The sequence below is a fragment of the Phyllobates terribilis genome, unplaced genomic scaffold (assembly GCF_046119375.1).
Source record: "Phyllobates terribilis strain yellow unplaced genomic scaffold, ASM4611937v1 Scaffold_12__6_contigs__length_324123572, whole genome shotgun sequence".
Lineage (NCBI taxonomy): Eukaryota > Metazoa > Chordata > Amphibia > Anura > Dendrobatidae > Phyllobates > Phyllobates terribilis.
In genome coordinates, this window is record NW_027362772.1 from 280,897,601 (window position 1) to 280,910,485 (window position 12,885).

At 47.6% G+C, this 12,885-nt stretch overlaps 1 protein-coding gene across 2 annotated transcripts in view; it reads left to right on the forward strand.

The window, feature by feature from the left end:
* DSCAML1 (DS cell adhesion molecule like 1) overlaps window positions 1–12,885 on the forward strand; it is a 239,937-nt gene that overhangs the window by 205,665 nt on the left and 21,387 nt on the right. For both annotated transcript variants that reach the window (XM_073657068.1, XM_073657069.1), the window contains exons 12-17: window positions 7,045–7,244; window positions 7,350–7,446; window positions 7,543–7,671; window positions 9,753–9,920; window positions 11,262–11,332; window positions 11,497–11,737. In XM_073657068.1, the coding sequence (XP_073513169.1) occupies window positions 7,045–7,244; window positions 7,350–7,446; window positions 7,543–7,671; window positions 9,753–9,920; window positions 11,262–11,332; window positions 11,497–11,737 (906 nt within the window). The remainder of the gene's footprint in view (window positions 1–7,044; window positions 7,245–7,349; window positions 7,447–7,542; window positions 7,672–9,752; window positions 9,921–11,261; window positions 11,333–11,496; window positions 11,738–12,885) is intronic.

Here is a 12,885-nt window from a genome sequence, read left to right on the forward strand (position 1 = left end):
CTCTTCTCCCGCTCCCCTCCACTTTTTCTCCTGCGCCCCTCCGCCTCTTCTCCCGCGCCCCTCCACAATTCTACCTCGCCCCTCCACTCTTCTACTGCGCCCCTCCACTCGTCTACCGCGCCCCTCCACAACTCTACTGCGCCCCTCCACAACTCTACTGCGCCCCTCCATTCTTCTACTGCGCCCCTCCATTCTTCTCCCACGCCCCTCCACTCTTCTACCACGCCCCTCCACTCTACTACCACGCCCCTCCACTCTTCTACCTTGCTCCTCCACTCTTCTACCTTGCCCCTCCACTATTCTAGCGCGCCCGTCCACTCTTCCACCGCTCCCCTACATTCTACTACCGGGTCCCTCCGCCTCTTCTCGCGCGCCCCTCCGCCTCTTCTCGCGCGCCCCTCCGCCTCTTCTCGCGCGCCCCTCCGCCTCTTCTCCCGCGCCCCTCCGCCTCTTCTCCCGCACCCCTCCGCCTCTTCTCCCGCGCCTCTTCTCCCGCGCCCCTCCACTCTTCTACCACGCCCCTCCACAACTCTACCGGGCCCCTCCATTCTTCTACTGCGCCGGTCCACTCTTGTACCGCGCCCATTCACTCTTATACCTCACCCCTCCATTCTACTACCGCGCCCCTCCATTTTACTACCGGGCCCCTCCACTCTTCTCCCGCACCCCTCCGCCTCTTCTCCCGCGCCTCTTCTCCCGCGCTCCTCCGCCTCTTCTCCCGCTCCCCTCCACTTTTTCTCCTGCGCCCCTCTGCCTCTTCTCCCGCGCCCCTCCACCCTTCTACTGCGCCCCTCCACTCGTCTACCGCGCCCCTCCACAACTCTACTGCGCCCCTCCACAACTCTACTGCGCCCCTCCATTCTTCTACTGCGCCCCTCCATTCTTCTACTGCGCCCCTCCATTCTTCTACTGCGCCCCTCCATTCTTCTACTGCGCCCCTCCATTCTTCTACCACGCCCCTCCACTCTTCTACCACGCCCCTCCACTCTTCTACCACGCCCCTCCACTCTACTACCATGCCCCTCCACTCTTCTACCTTGCTCCTCCACTCTTCTACCTTGCCCCTCCACTATTCTAGCGCACCCGCCCACTATTCTAGCGTGCCCGTCCACTCTTCCACCGCTCCCCTACATTCTACTACCGGGCCCCTCCGCCTCTTCTCCCGCTCCCCTCCGCCTCTTCTCCCGCTCCCCTCCGCCTCTTCTCCCGCTCCCCTCCGCCTCTTCTCCCGCACCCCTCTGCCTCTTCTCCCGCACCCCTCTGCCTCTTCTCCCGCGCCCGTCCACTCTTCTACCGTGCCCTTCCACTCTTCTCCCACGCCCCTCCGTCACTTCTCCCGCACCCCTCCGCCTCTTCTCCTGTGCCTCTTCTCCTGCGCCCCTCCGCCTCTTCTCCCGTGCCTCTTCTACCGCGCCCCTCCGCCTCTTCTCCCGCGCCCCTCCGCCTCTTCTCCCGTGCCCCTCCACTCTTCTCCCGTGCCCTTCCACAATTCTACCTTGCCCCTCCACTCTTCTACCTCTCCCCTCTACTCTTCTACCGCGCCCATCCACTCTTCTACTGCGCCCCTCCACTCTTCTCCCGTGCCCTTCCACAATTCTACCTTGCCCCTCCACTCTTCTACCTTCTACCTCTCCCCTCTACTCTTCTACCGCGCCCGCCCACTCTTCTACCGCGCCCGCCCACTCTTCTACAGCGCCTGCCCACTCTTATACCGCGCCCGTCCACTCTTCTACCGCGCCCGTCCACCTCTTGTGCCGCGCCCGTCCAGCTCTTGTCCCACGCCTCTCCACCTCTTGTCCCGCACCCCTCCATTCTACTACAGTGTCCCTCCACCTCTTGTCCCGCGCCCCTCCATTCTACTACAGCGCCCCGCCACCTCTTTTGCCGTGCCCCTTAACTCTTCTGCCGCGCCTCTCCACTTGCCTTGCATCCCTTCAACACCCCTGACAGGCCTTCTCCACACCGCCACTACTTCCCCTACACACCACTAGTACTCACCTTCCATACCTCTATCAAATCCCTTCCACACCGGTATCGCACCCCCACCTGCATGGCATCCTTTCCACACCTGTACTGTGTCCCATCTACGCCTGTAGCACATCCCCTCTACGCCTCCTCTTTCACCCCTCGACTGCACCTTTTTGACCTCAATACTGTGCCCCCTCAATCCCAGTACCACACCGCCTCTACCTCAGTATCACACCCATTCAACACCCCATCCCGTCCACGCCTGTACCATTCCCCGTCCATGCCTGTTTTAGGCCTCCTCCATGCCGCCCCTCCACTCTTCTACCGTGCCCGTCCACCCTTCTACCGTGCCCGTCCACTCTTCTTCCGTGCCCGTCCACTGTTCTTCCGCGCCCGCCCACTCTTGTCCCGCGCCCGTCCACCTCTTGTCCCTCGCCCGTCCACCTCTTGTCCCTCGCCCGTCCACCTCTTGTCCCTCGCCCGTCCACCTCTTGTCCCCCGCCCGTCCACCTCTTGTCCCCCGCCCGTCCACCTCTTGTCCCCCGCCCGTCCACCTCTTGTCCCCCGCCCGTCCACCTCTTGTCCCGCGCCCCTCCACCTCTTGTCCCGCGCCCCTCCACCTCTTGTCCTGCACCCCTCCATTCTACTACAGTGTCCCTCCACCTCTTGTCCCGCGCCCCTCCATTCTACTACAGCGCCCCTCCACCTCTTTTGCTGCGCCCCTGCACTCTTCTGCCGCGCCTCTCCACTTGCCTTGCATCCCTTCAACACCCCTGACAGGCCTTCTCCACACCGCCACTACTTCCCCTACACACCACTAGTACGCACCTTCCATACCTCTATCAAATCCCTTCCACACCAGTATCGCACCCCCACCTGCATGGCGTCCTTTCCACACCTGTACTGTGTCCCATCTACGCCTGTAGCGCATCCCCTCTACGCCTCCTCTTTCACCCCTCGACTGCACCTTTTTGACCTCAATACTGTGCCCCCTCAATCCCAGTACCACACCGCCTCTACCTCAGTATCACACCCATTCAACACCCCATCCCGTCCACGCCTGTATCATTCCCCCTCCACGCCTGTATTGGGCCTTCCATGCCGCCCCTTTCACGTCTATTGCGCCCCGGTTCATGCCAGTATCACGCCCCCGTCATGCCACCTACCACCCCAGTATCGTGCCTCCTCCACCGTGTCCTCCATGCCACCATTTATATTTCTACCATTCTCCCTACCTCCTGTACCAGGACTTGCCATTTCTACAGGGAGTCTAGGAGGTTTTTTATTGGAGCCTCTAATACGTTAAGTTGGGCACATACCATGCAATATACCTCTTATGTGGCCCACTGTCTGCTACACTCTGTACGAGTTCTGTAGCCTGATGGGAAATGGGGCGATGTTTGGAATCTGAAAAAAAACGATTTCAACACATGGCAGCACGTAATCGGAGACATATGGAACTGCAGTAAAGAGTTAATATGCACCACTACAGTTATGTCTACTATGACTGTGCACGACCAGGGAGTCATATCTGTCATTCCATGGTAATCACGAGACTCCAATGTGGGTTTCACATGGATCGGATCCAAAAAATCAGATGTGATCTGATCTGAGCTGGATCCCGCCCGTTTCCAGGGGCGGGAGAAGGTGACACGGCTGAGGTTCAGTTCTGGGATATTGATGAAGTATTAATGATGACATTCTGGAATATCAATGGAAAGCTGCCGGTTGGAGGCTGGAGGAGGGGGTAAATCTGTTCCCCCGCAGAGACCCCTGCTATAGTCTGGTCTTAATTAACTGCAGTCACACATAGGTCGGAGCGTCTTCTCGCTGTCATATGTGCATTGCAGAAACTTGACTAATATCTGTCAGAAAACGGCAAAAATTATTATTATTTTAAATTTCTTTATATATATATATATATATATATATATATATATATATATATATATATATATATATATATATATATATATATATATATATATATATATATATAATTTTTTTTTTTTTTTTTTTTTTTTTTTTTCATATATTCATATATTTAAAGGCGAAATCACTTTTACCATCCAGGTCCTATAAGGCTGAATTATTTAAAGTTTACCATATTAAAAGGGTTTAAAAAAATGACTGCTTTCTTCAAGAAAACAGCGCCACTCCTGTTAATGGACTGAATCTGGTATTGCAGGTTTACCTATTCAAGTGAAAAAGCTGCAATACCAGACAGTGCCACATAAAAAGTAGCAGTGCTGTTTTGGGAAAGGAAGCAGATTTTTTTTTACAATTTTTTAATCTTATATTACCCCTATAAGAAACCCAGACTCAATCCCAGGAATGCAGCTTTATCCGGGTGAACTGGATGCAAAGAAATCCATAGAGGATGCAAAATATATATTTAGGTGAACCCTACTAAAAAAAAGGCAAAAAACATAAGATGCAAAAAGCCACAAAATTCTGACCATGGGATACACGGAGAACGTCGGAGAAGATTGGGGGGAAGCCAACAGCGTGGCGTAGGATGTAACCAACATCTTGCAGGACTTAATTGCTATGTAGCAGCACAATGCCCCGATACCACACCAAAGACTTTTTTTTTTTTTTTTTTTTTTTACTGCTGCACTCCGCCATCTATGAATCCACAGGACGGAGGAGAGCTGCACTTTTTACAAAAGTATTATTTATTTATTTATACATTAATATTCTGCTCGGCTTTTCATTAGAGTTTCCAGGCCAGCGATGTAAAACGCACATATAAAATATACATCACTGAACATAAAATTAAAGCCGCTAATATACATATTAGTTACTATGCAGGCGAATTGCACAAAGCTCCGCTAACACCATATCGCAAAAAAGTGTTCTGTACTAGAAATTGCATTAAATCAGGTTTTTTTTGTTGTTGAAAAGTACACTGAATATATGAAAAAAAAGGGATTAAAGGGAATCGGTTGCAAAATTTTAGGGCACGAGTCGTTATCAAATTGCTGGAATGTGGTGCTTAAGACTTTCAATTTTGCCCCCGCTCCCCCCCAAAATAAAACAAAAACAAAACTTATAATACAGGAGAAGAGTTAAAGGGGCTGTCCAGTTAAAAGACGTTATCACCAATTCATCCATTCTTCTCCATGGGGCCTCCGAAAAAAAGCAGTGCTCATCAGCCCTACAAGGAATGAATGGAGCAGTGGTTGTACATGTGCACTGCTGATCCATTCTAATGGGGATTCAAGTGCCTCGTTCTGCCAGTGCGAGTACCAGAAGTCGGACCACAACATATTAAGTAAAACTTTAAAGGGGTTGACCACTACCCAGACAGCCCCTTCTCAATAGCCATTTTCCCCAGGTAAAAAAATAACGCCTATATTCACCTCTGGTGCTGGCGCCGTTCCAGGGGTGCCGGTGCCATTCCAGTGGTGCTGGCACTGGCTTTTCCGGGGATTTCATGACATTATGTCATGTGATTCCTTGGGGAGCCGGTGCCAACACCGCTGGATCGGTGCCGACACTGAAGGTGAGGATAGGTGTTATTATTTTACTAGGAGAAACCAGTGATTGTGAAGAGGTTGTCTGAGCAGTGGACAGCCCCTTTAAGTTGAATTGGGTGAATACATGGATTAGCAGAAGTCAGCGCAACTCATTTCTCTGCGCCAGATGTCTAAGACATTATTTTATGTGTCGCTCTACTACCAAAATTGGATGAAATATCTATTGCCTTATAATAACTGGGTCAGAACTATGTGTTTGTAAATTGTAAGAAGACTTTGTGTATAGATAGCACAACGGGGGGCAAAAGTAAAGTTGTCGCAATTCTGTATACATCTGATCCTCTATTTGTGTAGTCATCGTAGATAGTGTTGAGGTACGTCCACACATGACTGCAAAAATCCATTGCGGATTTTCTGTAGCTTTCACCCCATGCACAGTGAAAATCCGCAGAATTAAATCGCAGATATGATCAGTCGAATCTGCGTAGGATTTTTGAAATCTCATTCATTTTGCTGCTACTTTTTAATCCGCCATGGATTTTCAATGGATGTGAAAAATCTGCAACATTTGAACAAGCCCTAAATGTGAGTTCCTTTAGTTCAGACCGTTGTATTTGCTCCATGTGCCGCCATATCGTGTCTCCATACACCAAAAATCATAATAAAGGAGCTTCAATACGAAGACACATTGCTATAGTGTATGTCGTGAACTGGAGAATAAGGCTGGGGGTACGTGGCAACTTTGGCCACGACATGGGCCATGCAGGAAAAGATCGCTTAATGCCACTACTATTAACTGAATTGAGGGTCAAATAAAAAAAGTCAGAACTGGGTGGCTTTTTTTTTTTTTTAAGGAACTTGCTTGCTGCGGATGCAGTACCTTGCTTGCAAAGTCGCCGTTTAGCCCCAGCCTAATTAATTTTTTTTCGTTATGAATTCCATTCCGCCACATAAATTCGGACCCAACGTTTGGGTTTGTAGATTTCTACAGGTGCCGTATTACAGCTCCGTAAAACTTGTGCTTGCGAGACGTATTCTTCGTTACCGTCTTTCTTAATTCCTGGCTCTCTTCTCCTGCCCGTTTTCTTTTGCGTGCCTCTGTCACTCCACTCTTTCCTTTTTCTTTCTCTCCCTTTGCTCTCTCCCTCTCCACCCTACTCTTTCCATCCTTCTCCCCCTCTTTTCGGCCGTACTACAAATTGAAATGATGTGGAGCGTGTCTCTCTGCCACTTCACTGGAGACGGCTTTACAGGCGCAGCGAGAGATAGCTCAGCTGCCCGCGGCCTCCGTCTGCTTCTGCAGCGCGATCCGAGTCTGTAATATCACTGACGGGAGGGGGCCAGTGCCCCCAGGTGGAGAGATCTCAGAATGCTTGCATTACAAGAGCGTGCGGACCACCGTACGCTCTCGCTGTGTGTCAGTGGCCCGTGTAGGGTCAGACGTGTTTTTCTGCAGTGCCCTTCATAAAACATTGTCTGGGAGTTTGGCAGCATACGAGCGCAGTGTGCAGTATTCCAATAAACCAATCTGTTTCCCTCTTGGCACTCCCCCTAATCCTTCCATGCTTTTATTTTTTTTTTATTCGTCCCTTAGTTCCTGCCACCATCACCTCTCATCCCAACACAACCATTGCAATCAAAGGTCAGACCAAGGGGTTAAACTGCACGGCACGAGGAGAGCGCCCTATCATTATCCGCTGGGAAAAAGGGGACACGGTCATAGATCCGGACCGGAACCTGCGCTATGTGATCGCCACCAAAGACAGCGGTGACGAAGTTATCTCCACTCTGACGGTGAGAATGGCGGATTCATTGGAGTTTGTAAAAATAATTAGATCAATAATAATAAAATAAAAATGTAGCATTGTCTCCTCCTAACGGTTATTTTTGGGCTTTCAGCTTAAGCCGGCGGAGCGCGGAGATTCTGTGTTTTTTTCATGTCATGCCATAAATTCCTATGGAGAGAATAGGGGCCTCATCCAGCTCACTGTGCAAGGTACGGACCATATTAAATGCATATATATATATATATTTTTTTTTTTCATTAGACGTTGACCTTTTTGACCTTTTCCGAAATTAATAATGCTTCCAGAACCTCCGGACCCACCTGAACTGGAAATTCGAGAAGTGAAAGCTCGCAGCATGAATTTGCGCTGGACACAGAGGTTTGATGGAAACAGCATTATTACTGCGTTTGATATCGAATACAAAAACAAATCAGGTGAGGTTCATTCTCATCTATGTAATGAAGAGATTGCAGTCAAATCTGAGCCCCTCCGACCTAAGATGTCTACAGGACCATTGTACTTGTATTTCTTATCAAGGTTCTATGACATCACTGTGGTCCTTAACGTTTCACTGTGACATCATTGTGGTCCTTAACATTTCACTGTGACATCACTGTGGTCCTTAACGTTTCACTGTGACATCACTGTGGTCCTTAGCGTTTCACTGTGACATCACTGTGGTCCTTAGCGTTTCACTGTGACATCACTGTGGTCCTTAGCGTTTCACTGTGACATTACTGTGGTCCTTAACGTTTCACTGTGACACCACTGTGGTCCTTAACGTTTCACTGTGACATCACTGTGGTCCTTAACGTTTCACTGTGACATCACTGTGGTCCTCCTTAGCGTTTCACTGTGACATCACTGTGGTCCTTAGCATTTCAATGTGACATCACTGTGGTCCTTAGCGTTTCAATGTGACATCCGTATGTTTATTTTTCCTGTTATATGACATCACTGTGGTCCTTAGCGTTTCATTGTGACATCACTGTGGCCCTTAGTGTTTCATTGTGACATCACTATGTTTATTTTTCCTGTTCCTTCACATTTTTCCTGTTTCCTGTGGTCCTTAGCGTTTCATTGTGACATCACTGTGGTCCTTAGCTTTTCAATGTGACATCACTGTGGTCCTTAGCGTTTCAATTTGATATCACTGTGGTCCTTAGCGTTTCAATGTGACATCCGTATGTTTATTTTTCCTGTTATATGACATCACTGTGGTCCTTAGCGTTTCATTGTGACATCACTGTGGTCCTTAGTGTTTCATTGTGACATCACTGTGGTCCTTAGCGTTTCATTGTGACATCACTGTGGTCCTTAGCATTTCATTGTGACATCACTATGTTTATTTTTCCTGTTCCTTTCCATTTTTCCTGTTTCCTGTGGTCCTTAGCGTTTCATTGTGACATCACTGTGGTCCTTAGCGCTTCAATGTGACATCACTATGGTCTTTAGCGTTTCATTGTGACATCACTATGTTTATTTTTCCTGTTCCTTCACATTTTTCCTGTTTCCTGTGGTCCTTAGCGTTTCATTGTGACATCACTGTGGTCCTTAGCGTTTCATTGTGACATCACTGTGGTCCTTAGCGTTTCAATGTGACATCACTATGGTCCTTAGCGTTTCATTGTGACATCACTGTGGTCCTTAGCGTTTCATTGTGATATCACTAGGTTTATTTTTCCCGTTTGTGACATCACTCTGGTCCTTAGTTTTGAGATGTGACATCACTATGTTTTTTTTCCTGTTCTGTAACATCACTTTCCTTATCCTTTAGCTGTGACATCACAATGTTTATCTTTCCTATTGAGTGACATCACTTCATTGATTAGCTGTGACATCATCATGTTCATTTTTACTGTTCTGTGAAAAGATCACTGTTCTATGACATCACTGTGGTCCTTAGTTTTTGGCTGTGACATCACAACGTTCATTTTTCCACATCCTCAACCTTTAGCTAAGACATCACTGTATTTTTCCTGTTCTATAATATCAAATTGGTCCTTGACTTTTAGCTATAATGTCACTATTTTTCCTGCTCTGTGACATCACTGTGTCCATTATTCCCATGCAGTTACATCACTGTGTGCATTATCGCTGTACATAAATGTGATTTTTATCCCCATAATGCAATTTCACTGTGTGCATTATATGTATAGTTGCCAACAGTCCTGAATTTGCCAGAACTGTCCATATTTTTGGGATTCAATCCCAGCAAATTCAGGACTCTCCCAGGATTAGGGATAGCCCAGCTTGGGGACATTCCTGGTTGGGTTAGGGATTTCCTGGGGTGGGTTGGATGTGGAACCCTGTTGTGGCTACATATGGGGGTGCAAAGGTAGGATCGTTTGGTCTGTATAAAGTTTGCATATTGTTGGCAGAACATGGAAGTGGGATTCGAGAGCCCTCCTTGTGGTGAAGGTCGCAGGGGACTCACAGTACCACTACATATTGCCATATACACAAATTTTAGCACTAAAGGAACGTTTCTAACAATCTTTCCTGTTTCCTCTAGACACTTGGGATTTTAAACAATCCACTCGGAACATCTCCCCGATCATCAACCAGGCGAACATTGTGGATCTGCACCCGGCCTCTGTGTACAGCATCCGAATGTATTCCTTCAATAAGATTGGTCGAAGCGAGCCAAGTAAGGAGCTCACTATCAGCACTGAAGAAGCCGGTGAGTGATCGTTGACGGGGAATGGACAAGGAGAATATGATGATTTTTGGAAACCAAAAATAAAAAGTGATTGATGTGGGCAAAAATGTGGCATGATGGTTTCCATGTAGCCACCACAGTACAGGCCTTTGTTCCCTAGCGGTTCATCTCCTTGTGGTGCCCATACATGAGGTGTCAGACGGTTAGCTATCTCTTTTGACTTTTCATACACGTGAACATTGGACTCTTGGCCAAGGGAAGAGGTGAGAAAGCTGCTTCGAGACACCTCTGGTGGAGGCTTATCTCCCAGGAGGTGTTGATCTTCACTGCGCCCAATTTTTCCTTCCCTCAAACATAATCAGTCGATTAAGAGTAGGGAGGTCCCCATACACATTAGGTGGTTGGCCAGTCTTGAATACCCATTCCAAAATAAATGGGATCTCATATACATCAAATTGGGGATATGTTCCCTCAGCACAAGATAGAAGGGTACACATACCCTAACATTTCGGTGGAGCTCTTCTAAAAATAAAAGGGACTTGATGTCTTTGAGAAATAAAAAGTGTCTGTTCAGAATGTAGGGTACCCTTAGGCTTAGTCTCAACATTATAAATTGGTCAAATTGCACTAGCAAATTTGCAATTTTTACCAATTTTTAATTTACCTCCCCGTTAAAATTCCTCCCCGTTCTCAAGAACAAAGGGATTTTTAATTCTTTAGTTTACTTCTCCTTGCCTAGGTGGACGGCCTAGTGGGTAAGTTCTTTAGAGTTTTCAAGCACTAATCTGAAGCCTTCCAGATTGATAGATCCAGACAGCTTCAGTGCTCCAGCACTCTTTTCGATGCCATAGAGGCAGAGCTCCCTCTTCTTGCAGCACGGGAGCTGCCAATCATCAGGAGCGCCCCGCCCCTGGCAAGCAGAAAGCTGAGAGGCTGAGGAACGATGCGCTCCTGATCAAAGATCTTAAGACAAGATTACACATTACTGAAAAGTTGGTCAAAGTTGCAGTTGGGCAACCTGACGGACTATCTTATGAGTACTGAGACTTCCTGATGCCCAGATGATGTTGGGAGAGAGAAGGATCTGGCTTGTTGAGTTCCAGCACTGGATCCTTTTTTGGTGTCCATGGATAAAAAGTGTGAGAAGTGTCTAAATTTGACTTACTCTCCTCTACCCATTGAAAACGCATCCATGTTTGTCCATGCCGTGTGTTCTTATGTATAGAGGTGTTGGAAGGAATAGGTTTTCATCCAGTAGTCTGTTGAAGATCCATGGCCACCTTGCATGTCAGAGAACAAAGTATTGAAGTGACCTTTATGCTAAATGTGATGATGACATTGATACGTTCCTGATTTTCGCAGCTCCCGATGGACCACCCATGGATGTTACACTTCAGCCTTTGACATCCCAGAGTATCCAAGTGACCTGGAAGGTAGGGAGGATGGGGGGGGGGGATGGGGCTTCTCAAGATTTAGCTCTTTGGTGCTAAGCATCGCCCTTCGTTGCTGCGTTCTCTGTATCCATTGTTTGTGTTGTTCAGTTTCTCTGCTCAGACTTTGCTTTCTGATGCATGTTTAAATAAATATAACTCTCTAGGCACCAAGAAAAGAATTACAGAACGGCGTGATCCGAGGGTACCAGATTGGATATAGAGAGAATGGGCCGGGTAGTAACGGCCAGTATAGCATTGTGGAAATGAAAGCCACAGGCGATGGCGAGGTCTATACTTTGGACAACATGAAGAAGTTTGCCCAGTATGGAGTGGTTGTCCAAGCATTCAACCGAGCGGGAACGGGACCTTCTTCCACCGAGATCAATGCTACTACATTAGAGGACGGTGAGTGCAGTATTTTATAGCCTAAATTGTGCTGATTCTTTGTTTTGTAATATTTGGAAAATTGATCCTCGAAATAATTTTCTGTAGTGGGCCAAGAAACTCCAGTCTCACCCTGCAAGATATAACGATCTACCAGCTCATCTGGAGGCCAGCATCCTAAGCCCCAGTGTAGATCACTCAGTCTATGGGTTACGTGTTTGGTCTTAAAGGGTCAACACACACCATAAGCGATAGATCTGTTTTGATCCTGCAGTCTACGATGCTGTGTTGTTCTGTTTTTGTTTCGTACCAGTATATTTGACCACATCTACTTGTTTGCCGCCCACCCTGACCTTTGCCTCTTCATCAGTTGTGAACAAACTCTACGTGCCTTGATCTTTGCTTGCCCAAATACGAGCCTAGTCTGCTGCCCAGTACTACGTATTGGTGTCGTAAGCCCATCCACACGGCTGTCGTGAATATTTCTCAGGGGGGGGGGCAATTGACCTTAGGAATTCCCTATAGGAGACTCCAAACATCTGTATTGGGGTTAAGGGTGAAGAATTCAAAATTGCTTCGACTTCACTCCTTGATGTAGCCCAAAACTAATTAGTGATTCCACATTCCCATAAAGTCCTTACTTACTGCCCATCCTACCTCTTTACCTGGTTGTTTACTCTCAAGAGTAAATCTACTCCTCTTCAACAGATTGTATGCACGTACACAAAATTCAGCTTAAAGAGCGGGTATTCTCAATTTGTCTCTTGAGCAACTCACAGTTCTCCAATCACCTTACTTTCTGGCTGCTTGGGTGAGGGTGATCCTCCTTGTGTGACAGTTCTGGTCAGGAGCTTCATCCTGTCACAATGTATTAACAATCTGTCAGTGGTTTGTTCTGAAGTTTACATTGTTATTACTATACGGATATATAAAGTTAATAGAGCATTTGAACAAGCACACAGCTTAGGAAAGTGAGAGCCCTGGTTAGTAAAACTGTTGTAGAAGCTGCCGATGCTGGGAGCTGGGGGAATTGTGATTCTACAAGCCTGATAACAGCAGCTTGTCAGGAGCTAAAAGGGAGAGGGCAAGAAGTGAACAGATAACTGCTGTATATAAATCAATGGGCTAGAGAGAGGTGGCTGGGATCTTAGGAGTTAACTCCTATCCTG